This window comes from Pseudoliparis swirei, chromosome 18 (assembly GCF_029220125.1).
Source record: "Pseudoliparis swirei isolate HS2019 ecotype Mariana Trench chromosome 18, NWPU_hadal_v1, whole genome shotgun sequence".
Lineage (NCBI taxonomy): Eukaryota > Metazoa > Chordata > Actinopteri > Perciformes > Liparidae > Pseudoliparis > Pseudoliparis swirei.
In genome coordinates this window covers 4,922,058-4,948,221 of record NC_079405.1, presented here as the reverse complement: position 1 = coordinate 4,948,221, position 26,164 = coordinate 4,922,058, and the positions used below count along the sequence as shown (strand labels likewise).

Sequence of the window (26,164 nt, the reverse complement as noted above, 5' to 3'; positions counted from 1 at the left end):
CCTCTCTCTCCTCTCCTCTCTCCTCTCTCCTCTCTCCTCTCTCCTCTCTCTCCTCTCTCTCTCCCTCTCCTCTCTCCTCTCCTCTCTCCTATCTCCTCTCTCCCCTCTCCTCTCTCCTCTCTCTCTCCTCTCTCCTATCTTCTCTCTCCTCTCTCTCTCCTCTCTCCTCTCCTTCCCCTCCCCTCGCTCCCTCTTCATGCTTTCCTCCTCACCGTAGACCTCGGTGGTCCCCCCACTCCCCACATCTCCGTTGCCCGGGCCTCCTTCCCAGAGCCAGAGTGGGTTTCCTCCCCCCCCCCCATCCCCATTAATCATGGCAGAAGGAAAACATGTCAAAGCTGAGACCTCGAGGTGATCTTAAGGAATACTTTACTTTTTCTTTCTGCCGATTCGTTGTTTCGATCTTTCTGAAATGTCGGAAAATTGTGAAAATTGTCCCAAAGCTCAAGATGTCGTTCTCAAATGTCCAAAACTCAGAAGAGGTTCAGTGTGATGTCACAGGAGAGAGAAGCTCAATTCAATTCAGCTTATTTTGTATAGCTTGATATCACAAATGTGCCTCAGTGGGCTTTACAGCCTGTATACGACATCCTCGTCCCAGGAACTCACATCTTTCTGAGGAAAAACTCCCACGAAATATTTGTAAAAAAACTTTTAGGGGAGAAAAATTGGAAGAAACCTTCAAAAGATAACAAAAGATCCCCGCCCACACCTTTTCTGTTGCTCGTATAGAAGTCAGAGGCAGACAGTGTCCCTGAAAGATGGGGACACGTCAAAGATGTATTTGACGTAATGTGCATTTAATGAAACCAGTCTCTCCTGCACCAAACTGTATTTGTGAAGCCACGCCCACTCCCAAGGAAGAAAGGGTTCGGCCAATCACGTCGAGCCACCGGACAGAAACACAGCGAGACGAATAGAATTCACTAAACTGCAGAAACGTATCAGCTCATTGCTTTCTTTAAAAAAAGAGAACAAATCATTTGTAATGGCCAGATCAGATTCAGAAGGTGATGGAGCTGAGTCATGTGCTTTGAGTTACACAGGGAGGGTTAGGGGGGGGGGGGGGACCATTAATCCCTGACCCGTAGGGTCTCCGGCTACAAGTGATGTGTCGGTCTAATGTAAACATCGGGATTGGAGCTGGATTAATTCTGCTTTGTGATCTGACCTCCTTTTAAATGGGAGTTGCAGCTGCAGATGTTTCCATATTCCAGATGCTACAGTCACCTCGTAATTGCCCGAGTGAAATAGTGTCTGTATTTTTATTGCTTTACGATGTCGAACACTGCGGTCATGAGGACGGTTTTAGGGACTGTTCCCGCAATCAGTGAAAATAATCTTCTAAATTTGTTTCAGGAAATATTCAGCGTTACACTTAATACGCTATAATATTAAAGTAGTCGGACGAGCACGAATACCTTCGTGGAAAAGCTGCATCATTTTGTTTCCTCAGTACATTCTTGGGTTTTTTTTCACTGTTTTTAAAGAATAACAGCAGCCAAAAGACCTGGAGGTGTGTGTGGGGGGGGGAGGGGGTATTTTTAGGTATGCAGTGTGTCCCGAGTGTGAATCTTTCTTGTTACTTGTACTTCCACCACCTCTGTCTCAACACCTCTGTTTTTTGTCTTTCATCTGTGGGGGGGAAGGTGTGTGTGTGTGGGGGGGGGCGGTACCTCGAGCAAAACCAGAGCAGCTTTGGCCCGAGATAGAATAATATATATATATATATATATATAAATAAAATGAAAGCTGGTGCAGGTGCAAATGCTGAAAAACATTTACTTTTTTTTGGTTGGCAGTGAATGTATCGGCGGTGTGTGACTCAGGAGAAGATGGGGGGGGGGGGGGGGTCACAGGCAGCTACGCTAGTTTTTTTTTATCCACGCAATGGATGCTCATGGCAACAAACAGGTTCACCCGCGGGCAGACGCAAGGGCAGAGTTGAATGGCGTCTCCACCATGAATGCCGCCTCCCTCCCGGGTTTCTTTGAGGGCTCTTAACAGAACGCACACGGAGACTCCTCGGGCGCGACGAGCTCGGTGAATAATTCAGAGCCGACTGAAGAGAGAGAGTCGCCTCGAGAGACGTCGGGCGGCTCTCGCTTTTTTAATTTCTCACGAGCGAGTCATTTATTAGTTCATGGACAGACGATGGAAGAGGCAGATCGGTGTGTGTTTTGGGGCTTTTGGAGCGCTCCTCAATAAACCATGACTTTAGAGACGCCTCCACTATTTCCTCCAAATCCTCCACAAAAAAACCAGCAGTTGAATCATTCATACCTTTACATTGATTGGTGCTGCAGTCATACTCTGAATTACTTGTTTGTTGACCTCACAGTGCCTCACGCCCTCACACAGCACCTTCACGTCGGCTCGTTACTTAGCCACTCCCCCTTCGGATAAGTCTCCGCCCACTGAGCTCCACTTCTCTGAAGTCATCTCCCGCCTCACATTCAGGAGGCCGGTTGATGCTTTCCCATTAAATCTCCACAGTGAGATCATACAGTATCTGTTTAAAACATTTAATAATGAACCCTTTTTGTCATATTGATGTTATTTCCTGTCTATGTGTTCTTTCACATGCAACACCGTGGGGTTTATTTCCCCTCATTCTCTGGGCTGATGTGCCCTTTAAATACAACAGAAGTTGGAGATCACACGACGACTTTAACATACATCCGCTGTGCTTTTTGAAAAAAATTCTACAAAATACAACAAATTTCTCACACGCAGGGTTTGTACGGTCATGGAAAACCTGGAAAAGTCACAGAGTTTGTAAATGGTTACTTCCAGGCCTGGAAAATCCTCAAAGTTTTGAAAAAGTCATGTAAACTTGTTATTTTCATACGCTGAGTTTTAAATCATTAATATGCTTTTAAAAGAATGACGCTCAAAGTATAAGCCGGCATACGCTCTCTCGTACTCGCACCTTAACGTAAAAGACATAAATGTTTATTCTTTTAATCGAAACTATTGTCTCTCATTCATGTGAGTCATTTAAGGTTACATACTGTGTGCTTTGGAATCCTCATTGTTAGTTTAAATACGACATTTTATCACTTTTTCATGTTTACACCGAGATAAAAAAAAGAAGGAAATGTGGTGTGAAGTCCTGTAAATCATCGGTCAACACGTGTATGACCCCTGACCCCCGGTGCGCCCTCTCTCTCTCTCTCCAGCCTGCCCGTCGGGCTTCTTCAAGCCGACCCAGAAGGACGAGCCGTGCATGCAGTGCCCCATCAACAGCCGCACCACCAACGAAGGCGCCATGAACTGCGTCTGCCGCAACGGGTTCTACCGCACGGACACGGACCCGCTCCAGATGCCGTGCACCAGTACGTACAGCAACAACAACAACAACAACAATATATATATATACACTACCGTTCAAAAGTTTGGGGTCATCCAGACAATTTTGTGTCTTCCATGAAAACTCACTTTTATTTATCAAATGAATTGAAAATTGAATAGAAAATATAGTCAAGACATTGACAAGGTTAGAAATAATGATTTATATTTGAAGTATTAATTTTGTTCTTCAAACCTCAAGCTCAAAGGAAGGCCAGTTGTATAGCTTATATCACCAGCATAACTGTTTTCAGCTGTGCTAACATAATTGCACAAGGGTTTTCTAATCAGACATTAGTCTTCTAAGGCGATTAGCAAACACAATGTACCATTAGAACACTGGAGTGATAGTTGATGGAAATGGGCCTCTATACACCTATGGAGATATTTCATGAGAAACCAGACGTTTCCACCTAGAATAGTCATTTACCACATTAACAATGTATAGAGTGTATTTTTGATTAATGTTATCTTTATTGAAAAAACAGTGCTTTTGAACGGTATTGTATATATAAGAAAACACACAAAGTACACAGACACAGAGTCTTTTAAATACACTTTTTTATTCATATTTTTTTTGGCACATGCACATTTTTGGACACCCGCGAGCAGACGAGGCCCCCGGGGATCAAAGGACAGCGGGCCGTCTGTGTAACTGCAGACAGAGAAGCCCTGTCAGCGCCGTCCCTCACACGACGTGGACCACAGTGTGTCTGTCCACACATGTGACCCCGACGCACAACATCACACAGACCCACCCACCCCCCCCCCCCCCCCACGACCCCGACTAGAGGTTACTGGGCCGGGGCGCGTTGTTCCGTGAGAGGGGGGCAGAAAAGAGCCCTGGCGAGACTCTCTCTTGTCATGCCGATGAAGCTGTTTGAATTGAATTTGAATTTGAGGCTGACACCGAGGTTCAGAGAGAGAGAGAGAGAGAGAGAGAGAGAGAGAGAGAGAGAGAGAGGAGAGAAAGGGAGAGAAAGGGTAGACCAAAGCAAAACAAGAAAAGTGAGTGAGGGGCTGAAGCATGAGGGAAAGTAATGAAGGAGAGGCAATTTGAGAGGGATGAAGAGGGGATGTGTGTATGTGAGGAGGACAAGAGCATCGGTGCATAGAGTGCGGTCTTACTAAAATAAAAAGGGGGGGGGGAGTGAACAAATAAAAAAAGCTCCTTTCAACGTTTGGGGGGTGTTTTTTTCCTGCCCCTCTGCCTGTTGAAAGGGAAGAGAGGAGGGAAGAGATTTGATGGTCTCCAACAAAGGAGATTTGCATAAGCCGGCTCTGGGAGTCGAGCAGCTGTTGTGAATGAGAAAGCAGCGGCGTCACGTCACTCGTATTAGGCGCAGCGGGGCCCGGGCCTGATTAAAGCAAGGGAATGGGCCCATCGGAGCCCGCCAGCTAGTGGGGGGGGGGGGGGGTATGAGTCCTGCTCCCCAGGAAGGAGATGCCAAGGAGGAGGTATGTTTCCATGTCGGAGAGACACCAAGAGGGGCTCTCCAGCACGGCTTCCTTCCAGAGCGCCGGAGATCCGCTAATTGCTCGCCAATTAAGAGGAGGTTCAATGAGAAGTGATCGATTCACATGAGGATGTTGTTGTGGGCGGAGGGGGGGGGGTTATCCCATTAGTCCTGGAAGGGGCGACGACTTTCACAATTAAGGCGCACATGGCTGTAGAAGATAAACACGTCTCAGTGTTTGTTTGTTTGGCCTGTCACTCACCCACCAGAGGCTGGAGGCCTCTCTCTCTCTCTCTCTCTCTCCAGCTCTCTCTCCAGCTCTCTCGCTCTATCTCTCTCTCTCCAGCTCTCTTTCTCTCTCTCTCTCTCCAGCTCTCTCGCTCTATCTCTCTCGCCTTATCTCTCTGTCTCTCTCTATCTCTCTCCCGCTATCTATCTCTCTATACAGTATATTACTCTATCCGTCTCTCTATCTCTGTCTCTCTCTATCTATATCTCTATATATTACTCTATCCATCTCTCCATCTCTCTCAAACTCTCTCTGCCACTCTATCTCTCTCTCGCTCTGTCTATCTCTATATCTCTCTCACTCTCTCTCTCACACTCTTACTCACTCTCTCTCTCTCTCTCACTCACTCTCTAACTCTATATCTCTCTGTCTCTCTCTCTCCGCCCCGCGGTAACTCGACCCGACTATCCGTGAGAAAACTGTCGAGAATAGACGTTAAGAAAACACTCGCCAAAAAGAAGTGGACGCCGGTCCGCTCAGACGAGAACCTTTAGTGAGCGTGGGAATTTTATCTTCACCTGTGTAATTTTAGGAGATCTGGCAATTATGCCCCCCCACCCACACATTAAGTACGCAGCACGGCGGCCATCATTCAATGTGAACAATGCGAGGGAATGTAGTTTCATGCGTTGTACGCTCACCAGATAAAGACCCCATGTCAACTCTTAATCACTGCTGTTGTTCCTTTTGTCCACTGAGACGTTCCAAAGCATCCTGAATCTGGATTTCTAATTTTAGATTAGATTGGAACACTTTATTAATCCCAAAAATACCAACAAGTCACACAGACAACAATAGACAGAACAGACACGAAACACACGACAAGGAACACACCAAACCAGAAGATGCCCCATAAAACATGACCGTCAGAAAGATGCTAGATCTAAATTATAAAAGGTGTTCATAAATGTCGAACTTTACAAGTGACTCTTTCACAAAGTCACCGTCTGATCATCACTCTGCAGGGGACCGTTTGACTTATTGAGCTCACTCCCCCAAAGTGTCCCCGAGCCTTAAACCCCCGAGCCTTAAACCCCCGAGCCTTAAACCACCGAGCCTTAAACCCCCGAGCCTTAAACCCCCGAGCCTTAAACCCCCGAGCCTTAAACCCCCGAGTCTTAAACCACCGAGCCTTAAACCACCGAGCCTTAAACCACCGAGCCTTAAACCACCGAGTCTTAAACCACCGAGCCTTAAACCCCCGAGCCGTAAACCACCGAGCCTTAAACCACCGAGCCTTAAACCACCGAGCCTTAACCCACCGAGCCTTAACCCACCGAGCCTTAACCCACCGAGCCTTAAACCACCGAGTCTTAAACCACCGAGCCTTAACCCACCGAGCCTTAAACCCCCGAGCCTTAAACCACCGAGTCTTAAACCACCGAGCCTTAAACCCCCGAGCCTTAAACCACCGAGCCTTAAACCACCGAGCCTTAAACCCCCGAGCCTTAAACCACCGAGCCTTAAACCACCGAGTCTTAAACCTCCGAGCCTTAAACCACCGAGCCTTAAACCACCGAGCCTTAAACCCCCGAGCCTTAAACCACCGAGCCTTAACCCACCGAGCCTTAACCCACCGAGCCTTAACCCACCGAGCCTTAAACCCCCGAGCCTTAACCCACCGAGCCTTAACCCACCGAGCCTTAAACCACCGAGCCTTAAACCACCGAGCCTTAACCCACCGAGCCTTAAACCACCGAGCCTTAAACCCCCGAGCCTTAACCCACCGAGCCTTAAACCACCGAGCCTTAAACCACCGAGCCTTAACCCACCGAGCCTTAAACCACCGAGCCTTAAACCACCGAGCCTTAACCCACCGAGCCTTAACCCACCAAGCCTTAACCCACCGAGCCTTAACCCACCGAGCGTTAACCGAGCGTCTCTTGCGTCTCTTTCCTCCAGCCGTGCCGTCGGCGCCGCAGACCGTCATCTCCAGCGTGAACGAGACCTCCGTGATGCTGGAGTGGTCGCGCCCCCGGGACTCGGGGGGCCGCGAGGACGTCGTCTTCAACATCATCTGCAAGAGCTGCGGCGGCGGCCGCGGCGGCTGCACGCGCTGCGGCGACAACGTGCAGTTCCTGCCCCGTCAGCTGGGCCTGACGGAGCCCCGCGTCTACATCAGCGACCTGCTGGCCCACACGCAGTACACCTTCGAGGTGCAGGCCGTCAACGGCGTGTCGGACCAGAGCCCCTACTCCCCCCAGTACGCCTCCGTCAACATCACCACCAACCAGGCTGGTAAGTGGGCCCATCTGGCTTTTTCTTTCTTTTTCTCCTGCACTTTATATTCCCCCATGTGGTCACCCCCCCCCCCCCCCCCCCCACACACACACACACACACACCTCCACCCCCCTGTATCTATTCATGTGCTGCTCCTCTGCCTCTAACGGGCCCGCTCAGCGCCTCTTCATCACACTCGAGCACGGCGCATCGACCTCCGCTAAATCGGGTCCCCGTACTGGTGATGTATGCAGATGGAGGGGGGCTCTAAACTGGGGGGGCGGGGCTCTAAACTGGGGGGGCGGGGGCCGTTGATGATGTGACAGGCAGAATGTGATGGCCCGCTGGTCTTAACAGCGTGACCTCATCAGCATGTTTTTTTTTTTTTTCTTCCTCCATGTGTGATTACGAGCTCCGTCCTCAGCCACCTCCTTGATTGTACAGCAGCGCCGCGGCCCCCGCGCGCTCTGCGTTAGCTACACGCGCTCCGCGTTAGCTACATGCGCTCCGCGTTAGCTACATGCGCTCCACGTTAGCTACATGCGCTCCGCGTTAGCTACATGCGCACCGTGCGCGGGCCGGCTCGTGAAATAAACGCCACTTCAAAGAAAGCCGGCGCTCCCGAGTTGGTTTCCCGAGGCCTTAATGAAAAGCAGGTGACCGGCCGGCTTCTTTTCTTTTCTTTTTTTAAATCTGCGGGACCTTTCAAGAAATGTAACTCCGAAAAACCAAAAATCTCCTCGGATAAAATTCTTCCGGAGCTTTGCATTCCTTCCACTGCGGCGGCGGCTGCGGTGGCGGCGTTGATTTTGCGCTTTAATTGTCTGTATGAAACGCATCATTTGGCGAATCAAAAGCTTTTCTTCCCCAAGCGCTGATGAATGGGGCGGGTGTGTGTGTGTGTGAGTCTGTGTGTGTGTGTGTGTGAGTCTGTGTGTGTGTGTGTGTGTGTGTGTGTGAGTGAGTCTGTGTGTGTGTGAGTCTGTGTGTGTGTGTGTGTGTGTGTGAGTCTGTGTGTGTGTGTGTGTGAGTGAGTCTGTGTGTGTGTGTGTGAGTCTGTGTGTGTGTGTGTGTGTGTGAGTCTGTGTGTGTGTGAGTCTGTGTGTGTGTGAGTCTGTGTGTGTGTGTGTGTGAGTCTGTGTGTGTGTGTGTGAGTCTGTGTGTGTGTGTGTGTGTGTGAGTGAGTCTGTGTGTGTGTGAGTCTGTGTGTGTGAGTCTGTGTGTGTGTGAGTCTGTGTGTGTGTGTGTGAGTCTGTGTGTGTGTGAGTCTGTGTGTGTGTGTGTGTGTGTGTGAGTGAGTCTGTGTGTGTGTGAGTCTGTGTGTGTGTGTGTGTGTGTGTGTGTGAGTCTGTGTGTGTGAGTCTGTGTGTGTGTGTGTGTGTGTGTGTGTGTGAGTCTGTGTGTGTGTGTGAGTCTGTGTGTGTGTGTGTGTGAGTGAGTCTGTGTGTGTGTGTGTGAGTCTGTGTGTGTGTGTGTGAGTCTGTGTGTGTGTGTGTGTGTGTGTGTGAGTCTGTGTGTGTGTGTGTGTGTCTGTGTGTGTGAGTCTGTGTGTGTGTGTGTGTGTGTGAGTGAGTCTGTGTGTGTGTGAGTCTGTGTGTGTGTGTCTGTGTGTGTGTGTGTGTGTGTGAGTCTGTGTGTGTGTGTGTGTGTGTGTGTGTGTGAGTCTGTGTGTGTGTGTGTGTGTGTGAGTGAGTCTGTGCGTGTGTGTGTGAGTGAGTCTGTGCGTGTGTGTGTGAGTGAGTCTGTGTGTGTGTGTGTGTGTGTGTGTGTGTGTGAGTCTGTGTGTGTGTGTGTGTGTGAGTCTGTGTGTGTGTGTGTGTGTGTGTGTGTGAGTGAGTCTGTGTGTGTGTGTGTGTGTGAGTGAGTCTGTGTGTGTGTGTGTGTGTGTGTGTGTGTGTGTGTGTGAGTCTGTGTGTGTGTGTGTGAGTGAGTCTGTGTGTGTGTGTGTGTGTGTGTGTGTGAGTCTGTGTGTGTGTGTGTGTGTGTGTGTGTGTGTGTGAGTGAGTCTGTGTGTGTGTGTGTGTGTGTGTGTGTGTGTGTGTGAGTGAGTCTGTGTGTGTGTGTGTGTGTGAGTCTGTGTGTGTGTGTGTGTGTGAGTGAGTCTGTGTGTGTGTGTGTGTGAGTCTGTGTGTGTGTGTGTGTGAGTGAGTCTGTGTGTGTGTGTGTGTGTGAGTGAGTCTGTGTGTGTGTGTGTGTGTGAGTGAGTCTGCGTGTGTGTGTGTGTGTGTGTGTTTGTTAGTCTGTGTGTGAGTGAGTCTGCGTGTGTGTGTGTGTGGGGTTATCTTTTCCCTGGCTTTGCGTCCCAGCCCTAAGTGTCATCTCACATCATCCATTCCCCTCTGAGTTACCTAGAGGAACTGTTACTGTGGCTTTTATTGCGGCGGACATCTTGGGTTCTGTTTAACGGCGCTCCCGCTCGCTCATGACTTCCCTCCGGAGCGCCCAGATGTCCGGAGGCCGGCACACCAGCAGTCACACTGGGAGGGAAAAAACGGGGGGGATACAAGTGGGACGACAACATTTAAGGAGGTTTCCACACTGAAAATGACCCATTGTTGCAGACTTCAACGTTTAGGGAAATCTGTGTGTGTGTGTATGTGTGTGTGTGTGTGTGCGTGTGTGTGGGTGTGTGTGTGTGTGTTAAACCGCCATAAAGCTCTAATGCTGGAGCTGTAGAATGGAGTCCTTTATTCCAACGGTAACCCTGTTTCTCTTTTCTTGTTTTATTGTCTGTTTTGATGTGAGTCTCTGGTGCGGCGGCTTAATGAGGGCCTGTGAGTGCAGTTAGCCATTGTAATGAGGCCCCTGCCCCGCGCGCTCTCTCGCCGGGGCCACAAGAAGTCTGCCACCCCCAACCCCTTTGGCTTCTCCGGCTTTCCCCCGCGCCTCGGAGTCCTGGCGGAAATTAGAGGGGTAGGGGGTGGGGGTGGGGGGGGGCTCGGCTGCGCCCTCTCCGCTGAAGTGCCCCGTCACTTTGGATTAGGCCGGCGAGGACTCCCGTCAGAGTGTAGCTGTGAAAAATAACTCAACTCTGGCGCCCCCCCCCCCCTTCCATCACCCAGGCTCCTCGCCCCATGGGACGGGGGTCGCAGTTGGCTCCGGGCTCGGGGGTCACGGAGCACCAGGAGCCCCGTAATTGCATCTGGTTCGTGAGGCTCGGAGGTTACATAAACATCATGTCACCCCTGATTACCTCAGGCGGTTCTGTGGCCGCCCTCATTCACCCGGGGAGGGGGGGGGGGTGAATAAAATATACTTTCACAAAAATGAAGTATTTTAAATATCCTCTGTTGTGTTAATCTCTCTGTCGAGAACGAATACATTAGTACATTAAAAGCGGGAGCTTCTGACTCGCCACCGTACCCAATCAAGCACCCACCCACCCACCCACCCCCCCACCCCCCTCTCTCACCCGCGGGGGCCTCTCCTCCCACTCCGTAGGCGGTTGCCGTCGGTTCCTCCTCGGCAATAAAAGGACGTGATTGCCTTTGGAGAAGTGCGCCGCTTGATTACTCACCGTAACGCCACACAAAGGCCGGCGGCGGGCCCACGAGGCGCTTGGAACGCGTTTTTATAAGCATGTGACTAATTCCCCCCCAAAAAAAAAAGTTGTGTCGGAATATGCAGAAGCCTTGAAACGACGCTCCGAGCTTCTTTTTTTTAAATAATGAGTCACAAGTCAGTCAGTAAGCCCCTGGCTTTGAGCTGTCTGTACTACGTTTCTCTTTGAGTGACAGTTAATGAGCGCAGGGAGCAAATCTGGTGCTTTCTGGTGTGTGTGTGTGTGTGTGTGTGTGTGTGTGTGTGTGTGTGTGTGTGTGTGTGTGTGTGTGTGTGTGTGTGTGTGTGTGTGTGAGTGTGTGTGTCAGACAGCGGTTTAACTAAAACCGCTGTCACAAACGTCGGGCGTATGGTCACACTGTACATTTGCAGCGTGATACATTAAAAATGTTCAGCGGCGTCACGGTGATCGTTGAGGAATGATCCTATTGAAAGTATTTCAACAACATTGCAACGGGGGGGGGGGGGGAGTCACGACATCACTCTGCAGCCTTTGAAACTACCCGGCGAGGTGACTTCCTGTCTGGCGAGGAGTGAGGTCACATGTTGGAGTCTGGAGTACCTCCCTCTCTGTGCCCGAAGAAGAAGAACCTGAAGTACCGCCTTCATCACCTGAGAGCAGACGTTCGGCCTTTCTAACCACGTTCACCCCACTTTCAACCCAATTCCTGTGACCTTGGCTGACCTTCAGTACCTCCATTATGGGTGCAAGAAGGGAAAATACCCGCTGAATCAAACGTGAGCGGCAGCATGTGATTCTGTCCTAATTGACTCTCATTAGGAGCCATTTCGTCTTTCACACGGCTGGATGGAGAGGCCACAAACACACACACACACACACTCAAAAGAAGTGGTATGTGAGGTCCTCCTCGAGGTCTCATGCTGAGTTCACAACAAAAGTGTTGATCAGCGCTGAGATGCTCCAGCTGTGTTGAATCTAACTGGCTGCTGCTACTGTAGCAGGGCGATGTTATGGATAAATGTATATATTATATTCATGTTGTGAACCCGAACACGGGGGGGGGGGGGGGGGCGGCGTTAGATGCTCCCACGTCTGTGGGATGTCCTCAGCGAGTACGAAGCAGAACTGGTGGTTCGTTCTCCCGTGGTGGATGACGGAAATGATAACTGTTTCCGCGGAGTAAAGCCACAGAGATAAGCCACGCCCACATAGATAAGCCACGCCCCTCTAAGGCGCAAATGAAGAGAATGATGCGAATAAACCACAAATTGTCGGGCGAGTAAAACTTTTGTTGCGAACGCAGCATAAGTGACGACTAAGCAGTTAAGAAGCAAGGATTTTGTAAATTGCACCATTAAAATGTACGATTCTTTTTAGCCAATGAAAACTGGTTCGGACAAATGAAAGAATTCCCACCCACGATATTTAAAAAACGGATAATAATTCAATTCAGTTTATTTGTATAGCCCAATTTCACAAATTACAAATTTGTCTCGGAGTGCTTTACAATCTGTACACATAGACATCCCTGCCCCAAAACCTCACATCGGACCAGGAAAAACTCCCAAATAACCCTTCAGGGGGAAAAAAAGGGAAGAAACCTGGAGGAGAGCAACAGAGGAGGATCCCTCTCCAGGATGGACAGATGCAATAGATGTAATGTGTACAGAAGGACAGATTTAGAGTTAAAATACATTCAATGAATATGACAGAGTGTATGAATAGTTCATAGTAGGCATATTCCACGATGGAGACCTCCACGATCCATCAGGCAGATGGCGGTGGGGAGGAGGAGTGGGCGGAGTCTCAACAGTGGGCGGAGTCTCAACAGGACAGTGGCGTAGTCATGAGCAGGAATTCCACGACCCAGACCTCGATGATCCATCAGGCAGATAGGATCTATGTCGTCTCATAGGGTCCGATGACCCCATGAGACGTGAAGTCAAAAGGACTCCGGGGAGAAAGCAGAGTTAGTAACATGTGATTGAGAGATGAACATTCATCCTTAAGGAGAGAAAAAAGAGGAGATAGGTACTCAGTGCATCCTAAAACGTCCCCCGGCAGCTATAAGCCTATAGCAGCATCTCAAGGGGCTGGACCAGGGCAAACCTGATTCAGCCCTAACTATAAGCTCTGTCAAAGAGGAAGGTCTTAAGTCTACTCTTAAACGAGGTGACTGTGTCTGCCTCCCGGACTGAAATTGGAAGCTGGTTCCATAAAAGAGGAGCTTGATAACTAAATGCTATCAGTCTCGACACATATTGGGGAAATTTGATTTCAAATTGTCAAGATCGACGTCGTCGTTCTCGACTTCATCGACCAGCGTCCGTCAAGTTTCCACTCAGATGTTCTTTCACGTCCCAATTTGCACGCCAGCTTTTCTTTCGTCTGTCGGTTTCATGTTTATCAGTTCCACCTGAAACGTTTACGGTTTGCAAATATTTTGCTGAGAGCTAATCTCTGCGTAAAAAAATCATTTTAATGAAGTGATGAAGCGAAACACGTGTGTTAGAGTTAGAACAAGCTACGTGCAAATCTCTGAATGTCATCCGTGTGCATATGAAGGCAAAAGAGTTGAGAAACACTTGATTTATTGATGCAAAAATAATGACTGTTTAAATCAAACAGACACAAACACATAATGGCCGACTCGTAAAGAGGACTGGCAGCTCCATCATCTATTCACAGGGCACCGAGGTGAGATAACCCAGCGGTATTCTGGGAGATAATTCAGAATTGTTGCACAATAGATGAATTGGGATCTCCATATTCTCCCCGCGCGCTCGCCGTATTGCGTCTTTCACAGCGGTCGGGTGTGTTAGATTCCAGAGGACGTATTTGTTTAGTTTCATCAACTCAAGGTGAGCCACGCCGGGGAGGAGCAGAGGGAACCGGATTGGTTTGTTATCAGGGGGGAGGGGGTACGGTGAAGCACATTACTCAGACTGAGGGCCGAAGTCGCATGGGGGGGGGTGGGGGTTATGACTTAATTACTGTCCAAATTGCCCAGGACCGGTGTAACCAGGCTACCGGGGGTCTCTGCCGCTCCACTGGGCCGTGGTGCGGAGCCAGGTGGGGCTGCCAGAACGGTGCCACTCCACCAGCCGGCCAACTACTGCGGCTAGAGGCTCCTCCGCTGTTGACCTTACAAGAATAAATAAATAAATGCTTAGATAAATGTATGAATAAATGATTAAATACATGTATAAATAAATACAGGAATAAATAAATAAATGTATAAATAAATTAATGAATACAGGAATAAATAAATGATTAAATAAATGTATAAATAAATACAGGAATACATAAATAAATGTATAAATAAATACAGGAATAAATAAATGATTAAATAAATGTATAAATAAATAAATACAGGAATAAATAAATAAATGATTAAATAAATGTATAAATACAGGAATAAATCAATATAAGATATACCTAAACAAGGCATCATTCAATAAATCTATTTCTAGATTTCTGTATTTATTTATTTATTACATTTATTTATTCATACTTAAGTCATTTAAAGTCCTCCATAGAAATATACGTTTGTCGAGTGTATGCGGTGTGGCAATTTCATAGTAATGAACGCGGGGGAGGGGGCAGACGAAAGAATGTTCCCGATGACTCATTTGAATACAACTCATGACTGACGCCGACGAGTGAATGAATGCGTGGTTATCTGCCGTGATCTCATTCAGGGCCACTCGAATTCATTCGACTCTATGTAACGGAACTTTCATGAAAGCAATGAATGTGTTTTATTTTAAAAAAATAACTGCGAAAACCCCGTTTTTTAAGTGCATTCTCTCGTTGCACGAGGAACGAGAGAATTACGGCGAAAGATGAATCTTACGCGGACGCTTTTCAAATCGAGCAACGTTGACAAACTCGAGATATCGCGAGTTTTAAATTCAGCGCGAGAGGTCGAGAGACAGAGAGTCAGGCGACGGGACCGCCGGCGCCGCCCGCCCCGGTGACGGAAGGCGTCGAGGGAGGACGCATATGGCGGGCGCCCGTGTAGGTCAGAGAGACAGGAAGGACCCAGCCAGGGTTGCCAGGTCTGTGTGACAAAACCAGCCCAATGGCCAATAAAACCAGCCCAAAAACCAGCCCAATATCAGAACTCAAAATATGCCCATGCCAAACCATATACACTGCTTTTAAAGTCCAACAGCATTGCTATCATTGCCAAATGTATTGTAATATCTACAAAGTAACACCAAATGTTTAGTATGCCAGCATTAAAATCAGTTTTCCCTAAACAGTTATTTCACCTAGGTGCATGTGTGTATGTGGGCGTGTCCCATGTCCATGTGTGTACGTGCTGATCGAGAGTCAGTTTGGTAGGATTTGGGGATAAATAAATTATTTCATTTAAAATATGGATTTTTATTTAAAGATATTCATGTAATTTGCATGCAAAATAGGTCTACCCGAACCAGCGGGCAAAAAATTCAACCCGCGGCAACACTTCAAAAGTAGCCCAATTCCGCGGGAAAACCGCGGACTCTGCGATACAGCGAGCGGCCTGCGGGGGTCCTGGCAGTGTCAGATGACTTTAAATAACCTCATGCATGCGATGTGAATTAAATTAGGAGTCCCCCGGTGAGCGAATTAGCACACGGATGGTCAGGATGAGTTAAGTAATTGGTCGTGTTCATAAAGCATTCAGTCGCCGTGTGGTTACTTCCCTGCGTATGGATCTCTTCCTTCGCGATGTGTTCAGGGACCGGGGGAATAGAGGGCGCGCATCGCATGCATGCAGATCTGGGCTGAAAGGCCGTCGCGGTGCGTCAGAGCTCATCGGCGCTGCTTTAACGCAGCGGTTTGTTCACTCTTTACATACATTTAGAGATTTGTATCTGAACTTTATTGAGTCATGGATCCGTGACGAACACAATGGCGCTCCTCCTCCTCCTCCTCCTCTTCCTCCCTTCTGTCTCTTTTTGGCTCTCGTTTCCTCGTCTTCTCTGTTTGCCAAACACACTCTTGAAGTTCAAGTTCCTGCGGTGACACTCGGATCAAGTATTCCTTTTTGAACAGGGACGTCATTGTCTGAAGTTTCTGGTTTGAACACGACAGGCGAGCTGCCCCCCCCCCCCCTCCTTCTCTTCCCCGGGCTCCCACTCCAATGTCACTAATGCGTCTCTCTATTTTTTAAATGTGGCCTCGGTTTCCCTCACGTCGATCATGTGCTCCACCGTCCTCCTCCCCTCCAAGGTTTCACGTGTAAATTGGGGTCAGGAACTTTATAAGCGGAGATGATCTTTTTATAATCCTTGCCCATTGTGTGCCAGTCGTTGCTGCTGCCTCACTGTGTGTGTGTGTGTGTGTGTGTGTGTGTGCGTGTGTGTAGATAAGCATGACTTCAACATTAAGCCAGCAGTCATCTCCGAGCATTAACATTGAACCGGAGCAGATGTGCTACAAGCAACTTTCACGTCTCAATGCTCGGCAACAACAGGAGGAGGGGGCGGGAGTCCTATATAACATACATATATATATATATATATATAGATGTATATATATATATATTTATATATATATATTTATTTATATATATATGTGTGTGTATATATATGTATTTATAAATATATTTATTTATATATATATGTGTGTGTATATCTATGTATTTATATATATATTTATTTATATATACATATATATGTGTATATATATGTATTTATATATGTGTGTATATCTGAATATATATATATATATATAAATACATATATATATATACACACACACATATATATATATATATATATGGAGATATAAGTGTATATATATGTATATATATATGTTTGTATATATATCTGAATATATATATATATATATCTATATTACATGTAGATATTGCATTACTAAATATAATACTCAGACTGCAGTGAGGTGTGTGAGGTGTGTGTGTTTTCGGAGTAACCGACAGCAACCGTTCCGATGAGATGCTTTGAGACGTGCTCGTTTACAGATGTTTTGAATCCAGAACACTCCAAACATGACTTGTTTGTTCCGCGCACACGTTGTTGTTGGTTTCGCTGCAATCGGCATGGCAACGCGGGCCGAATCACGTCAATCCACATAACCCGATTACGGGGCAATAAACAGATATTCAACTCCGGTCCCCTCTTGTCAGCACTTCCCCGACCAGCAAAGTTATTTAAACTTATTTCACGTGACATCGACCAAACAATATTTTCCAACAATTTTTCATCACAACAATTCAAAACATATTGCCACGCAGAGTTTTCTTCTCCTGTGCCGATGCCAGTTTTTGGAAGTTTGTTTAAATGCAGGAAAACGTCTCGCATGCTAAACAGAATCCAGAGTCAGAGTCCCCCCCCCTCCCCCCAGAGACTCAGAGAACCTCAGCAGATCTGGGACCCTTTGTCAGAAGCATCTTACAATCTCTCTTTCACAAGGGGGCTTTTCAGAATTTGGGAACTTTGTATTGTTTTCAAATCAAACCTTCTCAATAACCGTAATTCGGTTCAGGTTAGAAATTCCCAACATTCATTTGGTTTATTAAAAAGCGTTCCTTAAACGGAACCAGATGGACACGTACGCTCGTGTCCAGCTGTCGACGTCCATCAAAAGCTTTGTTTTAATACAACACAAAGTTGGATACGGCTCTTCTTTTAAATCACTTCTTCTTAAAAAACATTTTTACAGAGCAGCGTTTAGGTGACGTCGTCCTTTTACGTACCTCTTCGGTTTGTCTGTTGTTCTTTATTCTGTGTTTGTATTTGACCATCCATCTGTTTTTCCTTGATTCTCTGCAGAGCACTTTGTAAACTCTGTTTTTATAAATAAAGTTATTATTATAATTATTATCAGTCAGATGGACGTCACTCAGACCACGTGCACTATTCAATTATTACAATTGAAAGAGCTCACAGGGGCTCAGACCCTGAGTCTGGTGTTCAGTGCCGCGCTCCAACAGAACTTCTTCGGTTCTGCTCCATAATTCTCCGAGCGGCGCCGGCCCCATAAATACGGATCTCGGTGGGTTTAGATTTAAGCCGCCGACCTCTCGCGAGCATCTGAAAACTCTTCAAGCCCCCGAAGTGCCTTATTTTATAATTAGCTTATGATGTGTATACGAGTGTGTTACAGCCCCCTCCCCCCCTCCCAATCTTTTCCAATGCAGATGGTTTCAAACTTGATGAACTGAAATCTCACTTTTTGTAGCTTTACTGCACTGGAAAAAAAAAAAAAATTCTTTATAGATGTTAGAAAAAAAAGGCCCACAATCCCTTGCAGCTGGGGAAACGCGGCAGGATGCCAGCGTGCTAAAAGTACACGCAAATACGGGGCCTCTCCCTTTAAGACGGCTCGACGTGCCGCTCATAAACGGGCAGTCGGGGAGCAGCGGCAGCCGGTTTTTGGGGGGGGGAGCAGGCGTCCCGGTCGGAGAACCAGCTGGTTCTGGGTCCTCTGGGAGAGACGCGGCGCTGCGGGGGAAAACCATTTTTACAACGAAAGAAGGAAAAGGGAATTTTACGAGCCCGGACCTGTTCTCGCTGCCTCCCCCTCCTCCCCTCCTCCTCCTCCTCCTCCTCCTTCTCCCCCTCTTCCCTCAAAATCATAGCTTTGCCCCGTGCGCCAGAACGTCTAATCATCAGAACCACATGGCTGGGATGTGAGAGAGAGAGAGATAAAAGGAGAACATTTACACTTTCTCAGAAGCGTGCGATTCACGTAAATGTTGGGAGGCGATTCCTTTTTTCTTTCTTAAAAAATAAATAAAAAATCTTGTAAAAGAGTGAAACGAGAGCAAGAGGTGGTGACATAGTCGGGCGGCGTTGTCTCTCGCGGTCCAATCAGAGAATAAAAAAGGCCCTATTTTTGGATTTGCCGTAATTTCGAATTCCCCTCGGAGGGCTTTTACGGTCTCTGCACATACGACATCCCTGACCTTTGACCTTAAACATCGGATTAGGAAAAATAGGAGGGAAAAAAATGTCACGTGGAGAAAAAGGAAGCAAGGAGAGGAGGATCCCTCTCCAGGATGGACAGAAGAATAGATGTCATGTGACCAGAAGTTACATGAACACATTCAATGAGTGTATGAGTCGCTCCTCGTGGCTTCGGTGGAACAGGCTGGTGTCTTGGGCTCCTGGAGTACCTGAACCCCCCCCCCCCACACACACACACACACACACACACTGGATGAGACCTGTCCAAAAGAGGGCGGTGTGCACACGGTGCTCCCATGCCTGAGCTCCCCCGTCTCCGTGGTCTCCCTCCAGCGGCCCCGCTTAATGAACATGCCCATCATGCTCATATATCGGCCCTTAGTAACGAGGCTTCACTGTAGAAACAAGGGAGCGGTCGAAAGAGAAAGTGGAAAGAGAGGGAGGGAGAGGGAGGAGAGAAAAAAGCCCACCAAAAGAGTGCAGCGTAATAAAAGATAAGAGGCGTAAACTAACGGGGGGGGGTGAAAGCCTTCCCGCTGCCGTTAAGCAGAAGCACGGCCCCGTTAAATGGGCTCGGATTTAAATGAGCGGGAAATATCCCCGTAAAAAAACCTCCCATCTTTAATTGATTAGGGAGGTCCGGAGGTGTTCAAACACAACGGCGAGACGTCCGTTAGAGACGTGGAGCGACACAGAGGCCTCTGTGTGGCGCGGCGTTGGGCCGAGGCCAGAGAGCGACGCCAGAGCCGCCTTTCATATCAGATCCCAGGCCCCGGGTAACGATGTGGGGTCTGAAACCTGATCCTCTCACAACAGCTGGGGCCTCCCATCCTCTCACAGGGAAGCCACGCGGGGGGAAAAAGTTTCAGATGGACCTCCCCCAGCTTATTAAAAACGTCTTTATTGTCTTTAACGTTGGATATATTGGAGAAAACACAAATAAAACCGCGTCGTTTAGTCGTTAAACTGACGTTGAACACGCGATCCCACGTAGAGCTGTGTGTTCTCTGGAAAATGAAACACCTTGAATGTCCCATTAATATTCATCAGCGAAGCATCTCCGGCCCTCCACATGAGAAACGATGTCTGCGGCGTCTCCTCCTCCGTCTGGTTTCTCTCTCTCTCTCCCGGTGGTGCACGGTGGAAACTCGCGGTTTACGGGCGTGTTCACCGGGGCCGTCGGTCTTTACAGAGCCGCCGTCTGATTTAATAATGTAAACGTACAATTCTCTGTCTTTGCCATCAGAACCGCTCCGTTGGTTTCTTTAAGGCACAGGTGTCGAACACAAGGCCCGCCGCATCGTTTAATGTGGCCCCTCGCCGCTTTAAAGACATATAATCACCTTTTCTTAAAGAAACAGAAGAAAAATATCTTGTGCTTTTATTTCGAAGGTTTAGGACACGTGATCACCTTTTCTTAAAGAAACAGAAGAAAAATATCCCGTACTTTTATTTTGAAGGTTTAAGACAAGTGATGACCTTTTAATAAACCTTTTAATAAACCTTTATTTCGAAGGTTTAGGACACGTTATCACCTTTTCTTAAAGAAACAGAAGAAAAATATCCCGTGCTTTTATTTGTAAGATTTAGGACACGTAATCACCTTTTCTTAAAGAAACAGAAGAAAAATATCCCGTGCTTTTATTTTGAAGGTTTAGGACACGTGATCACCTTTTCTTAAAGAAACAGAAGAAAAATATCCCGTGCTTTTATTTTGAAGGTTTGGGACACGTGATCACGTTTTCTTAAAGAAACAGAAGAAAAATATCCTGTACTTTTATTTTGAAGGTTTAGGACACGTGATCATCTTTTCTTAAAGAAACAGAAGAAAAATATCCCGTGCTTTTATTTTGAAGATTTAGGACACGTAATCACCTTTTCTTAAAGAAATTGAAGAAAAATATCCTGTGCTTTTATTTTGAAGGTTTAGGAAAAAATATATTTATGTTGTCATATTAGAGACATTTTCTCATGTACAATATTTCTAAACTCAAATAAACAATAATCAAATGCAAAGAGGGTTATTTAACAACATGTTCGAGGAGTTTATTCAGTGTTTCCGGCCCTTTAAGAGGGCGGCCATGATGCTGATTTGGCCCACGGTGAACATGAGTGATACTCCTGCTTTAAGGACATGAATGGAGCTTTTATTGGGAAAGAAAACCAGATAAATAACGCATTACGGTGAAAGTGGAGCCCGACTTTGACGTCGTTAACGATGGAAACTTTCTTACCTCCGTGTTTTTTTACATTCCTAATTGTCTTTAATGGGGAGCGATCCACTTTGGTTGGGAAATAATTATTAAAAACAACAAAGAAAATGTCTTGAAACAACTGGAACACGCAGGCGGCGAAACTTGGGGATGAACGATGTCGACGCGACGGAAACCGAGTATTTACCGGAGCCTGTGAATTATAGATTAAGTTGTTCTAGTTTATGAACACAATGGATGCTTGTAGATTACATAAATTAAAATCGACAAAAATGGTTTTCACATGTGGATCCCCGCCGCAGCTCGGCGGACCGCTGCATTCCCCGAGCAAATTGGGGGGATGTCAGTTTATCTTAAAAACGCATGTACCCAATTGACGTGAAATACTCGCCACAGCTGGATTGAGATTTCCTCTCCGAGCTGAAACCTTCAACAACTCCATATCTTCCCTTTTTTAAAAAATGTAATCCCAGTGACTTCTTCCTTTTCGAAGATAAGCCCCTCCCCCCCCGGGCTCAGACGTGGCGACTGTCATCGCCCCGCCCGCCGTCTGGAAGTCGTTCTCCGAGCGCGGGAGAAGAGAGAACTCTCAGTGTTCTCCCTCCCGACAGCTTTTCACGTTGGCATGTGTCCATCCTCTGTACGTGAACACATGAGCTGCCTTTGTTTCACCCGGCTCCGGATCGGGTTACCGGGGGCGTGGCTCCGCCGCCGCCGCCGCCGTGTGCTTTAATGGAAATGCTCTGCAGGAACGAAAAGAAGAAAAAAAGGGCCATGTGGCAGTCTTGTACATCCGTAATGGGAGACTCGTGAGCTCCTCTGAGAGGAGCGGCGGGCCTTATTATTAGGCTGTCGTCAAACCGTGTGTGTGTGTGTGTGTGTGTGTGTGTGTGTGTGTGTGTGTGTGTGTGTGTGTGTGTGTGTGCAGTGAGACCGAGGAGATTCCGGAGGTCCCGACCGGATAACTGTGACCGTTATCCGGTACCTCCGGCGTCACGAGGAGGCGCTCCTCGTCTATTCACCGTCTGCTGGCTCGCCGGGAGGACGCGCTCAGTCCTCTTGAGCATCGGCGATATTATTATGAGACGTCGTAATGTGTCGCCCGAGGTGGACTCGCCTGTTTGGGTCAGAGGGGGCGGGGCTTATTAGCTGATGAGAATGAGGGCTTTTTACCTTGAAAATGCGGAAGGTAATGTTTTGATCGCCGTGTATTTATTTATTTGTATGCGTGTTACTCGCATAACTCAAAAAGTGTTAAACCGAATCGCATGAAATTCGGTGGGATGATTGGTTATTATCCGGGGACCATTTGATTAGATTTTGGGATCGATCGGGTTAAAGGTCAAGGTCAAGGTCATGAAAAGGTCAAAATCTATCCAATTGGCATGCAACTAATGCCAACATGTTCATAATTCAATGCCCAATCTTGTGATATGCGAAGGTATGCGCTCTACCGAGTGCCCGTTCTAGTTTACTTTGTCTCCCTCTTATCATTGGTTTCCTCACTACACGCTGTATGTTCAGCGTCCGTGTTATCTAGAGGAGCTTTTTAAAAACCACACACACACACATGCGGCTGCAGAATCTTTCATTACAGAGGCGTGGCAGGTTGTCGTCGTTTCCCAGCCAGTGGATTTTCCGTAGAGAGCCGGTGGAGAGACTACGGCTCTTTATTGCCCGGGAATCAGGGGAGCCGTCCGAGGGCTGCGCGTGCGTGTGTGTGTGTGTGTGTGTGTGTGTGTGTGTGTGTGTGTGTGTGTGTGTGTGTGTGAGCAGCCTGTAGGGGACCGGTGTGGGGCTGGGTGTTCATAAATCCTGGCCAGCAGCCCTCCACAGCCCACCCTCCACACACACACACACAGAGCGGCTCAGACGCAGAGGCCTGCAGGCCTCGCCAGGCTCCCCAGACGGAGCTTCTCTCAGCTCCACGCCGACCCACGGCACTCTGAACTATTCTTAATGGCTGCTCTGGAGGGCCGTGAGGTGATGGCGCCCCCCCCCCCACCCCCCGGCCTTTAACGAAGAATGTACGACGGTTTGAGTCCCGGGGCGACGCACGACTGCAGCGGGCCACCCATGACTCAACGAGGCCCTGGAATATATGTGAATAAACTCAAGGAATGGGAGGGGAGGGGGGGGGTTATTATTTGTTTTGATGTGAAAAAAATTCCAGAAAAAGAAAAAGTTACGTATATGACAAGTTTAATGTAACCACGACAAAAAGAAAAGCTTTATTTATGATGTTTACAAGATGGACATCAAGTTAAAAACCTCTCGTGACGCTCCATTGGACCATGGAGTCACTCCTTGGCTTCTCTTCAGAGGAACTGTCGCGCTAGACAAATGTTTACCTCACATGACAACTGTTCTCCATTTGTCTTTGAGAGTGTTTTTGTTCCTGATGCATTGAGAATCGACTTGTTTTTCTGTGAAGCTGCATCATCGTCGAGCAGCACTGCCAACGTCAAATGGTAAAAACAAATGCGTCCCGTGAATTCATTTCAGGCCGTCGCTTTATGAACTTGATTTTTCAAAGAGAGAGAGAGGATGTGAGAACAGGAAGATGTGAGGAGCTCCCGGCGGTGGTTTCCAGCGAGCGCTCTGCTCGGGTCGTCCTCACGCGTAAACAACTCACTCAGGCACTACAGAGCGGGGAAGGCAACACGAGAAAGACGCGTTGCCTCCATGCCACTTGTGTCTTGTGCTGTTTTTTCTTCTTTCTTTTTTTAGTTTATGCGAAGCCCGCGAGAAAAAAAGCAGCGTGCTTCCTCCTGCACGTGGTAACGCACGGCGGTCTGCTGGGGCTCAGACTGAAGTATTTAGAGAAGGTGGTTCTGTTCTCGGCGCTTTAGACAAGAGGGAATTAATCACATGGAAAATCACAGTTGACACGCGGCGGGGGGGGGGGGGGGGGCATCACAGAGTTTATGCAGGACAACCTCTGTGTTGGTATCCGGGGTTAAAGATGCTATAAAAATGCTCCGTGCGTGACGCGTGAAGATGGAGCGCGCCGCCATCAGTCCGCCTCCTCGGCCTGGACCAGGGTTCGTGGAAAAGCTGGAAAAGTCATGGAATAAAAATTTAAAAAAGGTTATCTCCAGGCCTGGAAAAGTTATGAATAGTTTTGGAAAAATCATGGAAATGTGTTTTATCAGGGATAGTACGGTCGTGGAACGTTATGGTGCTTATTTCCAAGCCTGGAAAAGTTATGAAAACAATTTTTTTAGCGTAAAAGTAAAAAAAAAAAAAACATGAAGAAGTGTTAATCAGGGGTCAGACAGTCATGGAAAGTCATGGAACTTTAAAAAAATGGTTATTTCCAGGCCTGTAAAAAATATGGAAATGTGTTCGTATCCATTTCAGATGAGTTTGAAATAAATAATGTTTTTAAAAGAAAGACGCTCAAAATATATATATTTTTTCTTTTTTTCTTTTTTATGTAAGTGTTTATTAATCAAATTATTGTCTCTCATTCATGTGTGTTATTGAAGGTTATATACTGTACACTTTGGAATTCTCATTGTTTGTTTAAATAGGACATTTTCTGACTTTTTCATGTTTACACCGAGATTTCACAAAATGTTTGGTCATGGAAATTTTTATTTAAAGGTCCTCGAAACCCGATGGTCACCATGTGTGTGAACCCTGTTACATTCATATGTTCATTTAGGCAGTTTAATTAAGAGGATAAATATTGATATAACTGTTTATTCTTTTAACTAAACTATTGTCTCTCATTCCTTTGTGTCATTTAAGGTAAATACTCGTGATTTCACAACATCCTAAAGTCCTGTAAACCCACTGGTCACCATGTGTGTGAACCCTGCTTAACAGACATGTCTCCCCCCCCCCCCCCCCCCCACAGCCCCGTCCACGGTGTCCATCATGCACCAGGTCAGCCGCACGGTGGACAGCATCACGCTGTCCTGGTCCCAGCCGGACCAGCCCAACGGGGTCATCCTGGACTACGAGCTGCAGTACTACGAGAAGGTAGGACACGTTCCAGAGTACCAGGGGGGGGGCGGGGGGGCGTGCAGTCAGAGCTTCTGAACGCTGCTCCGAACTTCTGCTCGTCTCTGGCAATTATAATCACGGTCAGTCACCGGGACACGGAAACCGCAGCCGGGGGCCGCGGGGGACCGACGCGCCGAGACCTGCGGCTGAAACGACGGTGCGGTAAAAATAGGATCGAGAAGGGCGAGCATGAATCAGCATACTCCTCTCTCTCCCAAGAACAACTCGCGGACACAAATATATATATATAAAGATCACCGGGGGGAAGCACAATGGCGCATGCCGAGCGTTCGTCTGCACGCTGAGCCGTTCCACTTTCTGAGTCTTAATTCCCCTTTTTCTGACACTGCTGGTGAGAGCTGTCAAAACAATTGTCCTGCCCCCCCCCCCCCCGGCTCAGGAAACACCAGCCTGCCACCAAATCTACCTTCTTAAACGGACCTCTCAGCCATCTCAGCTTTGTGTGTGTGTGTGTGTGTGTGTGTGTGTGTGTGTGTGTGCGAAAAGACGAGCGTCTGCGCTTTTTTCTCGCTATCATTTCTGCTCTCATTTTTTTCCGTTACAGTGCAGAAGCAACATTCCAGCGTTAGATCGGACCCGTCGAGCATATTGTGTTGAGTTACACGTCTTATTTGCTATATATGTGGCTAAAATGTCTCTAATGAGGATAGAACGATGTGAAATGACTAAAACACTCAAATGAAGCGCTGTGTTTCGGGATACTGTCGTATCGTTCGCTCGTCCCGACTCCCCACATCTCCTCCCGCTATGTAATTTATTCTCGTGGCATTTCGTAATTGTTGGCCTCTGCAATCGGACTGTAATTACTAATGTGCACAAATTCAACAAATCGTTGTTTTTTTTCTCCTTCTTCTTCCCCCCAAAAAAAGGACCAATCGGAGTACAACGCCACCGCCGTCAGGAGCCAGACCAACACGGTGGTCATCCGCGGCCTCAAGCCGGGCAGCATCTACGTGTTCCAGGTCCGGGCGCGCACCGTGGCCGGCTTCGGACGCTACAGCGGCAAACTGTACTTCCAGACCATGACGGAGGGTGAGAATTCCCCAAATGTTCCCCGGAGCACGCAAAGGGGCCGTTAACGCCTCTCAGGGGGGGGGGGGGGGGGGGGCTACGCCGCCGCCCCGCGGCGTGGACGCGGACAGCTGCGTGG

The 26,164-nt window shown here is 47.7% G+C and overlaps 1 protein-coding gene across 4 annotated transcripts in view; it reads left to right on the top strand.

The window, feature by feature from the left end:
* Nucleotides 1-26,164, top strand: part of ephb2b (eph receptor B2b) — a 131,661-nt gene that overhangs the window by 87,664 nt on the left and 17,833 nt on the right. For all 4 annotated transcript variants that reach the window (XM_056437268.1, XM_056437266.1, XM_056437267.1 and 1 more), the window contains exons 4-7: nucleotides 3,183-3,338; nucleotides 7,000-7,335; nucleotides 24,845-24,969; nucleotides 25,884-26,046. In XM_056437268.1, coding sequence (XP_056293243.1) covers nucleotides 3,183-3,338; nucleotides 7,000-7,335; nucleotides 24,845-24,969; nucleotides 25,884-26,046 — 780 coding nt within the window. The remainder of the gene's footprint in view (nucleotides 1-3,182; nucleotides 3,339-6,999; nucleotides 7,336-24,844; nucleotides 24,970-25,883; nucleotides 26,047-26,164) is intronic.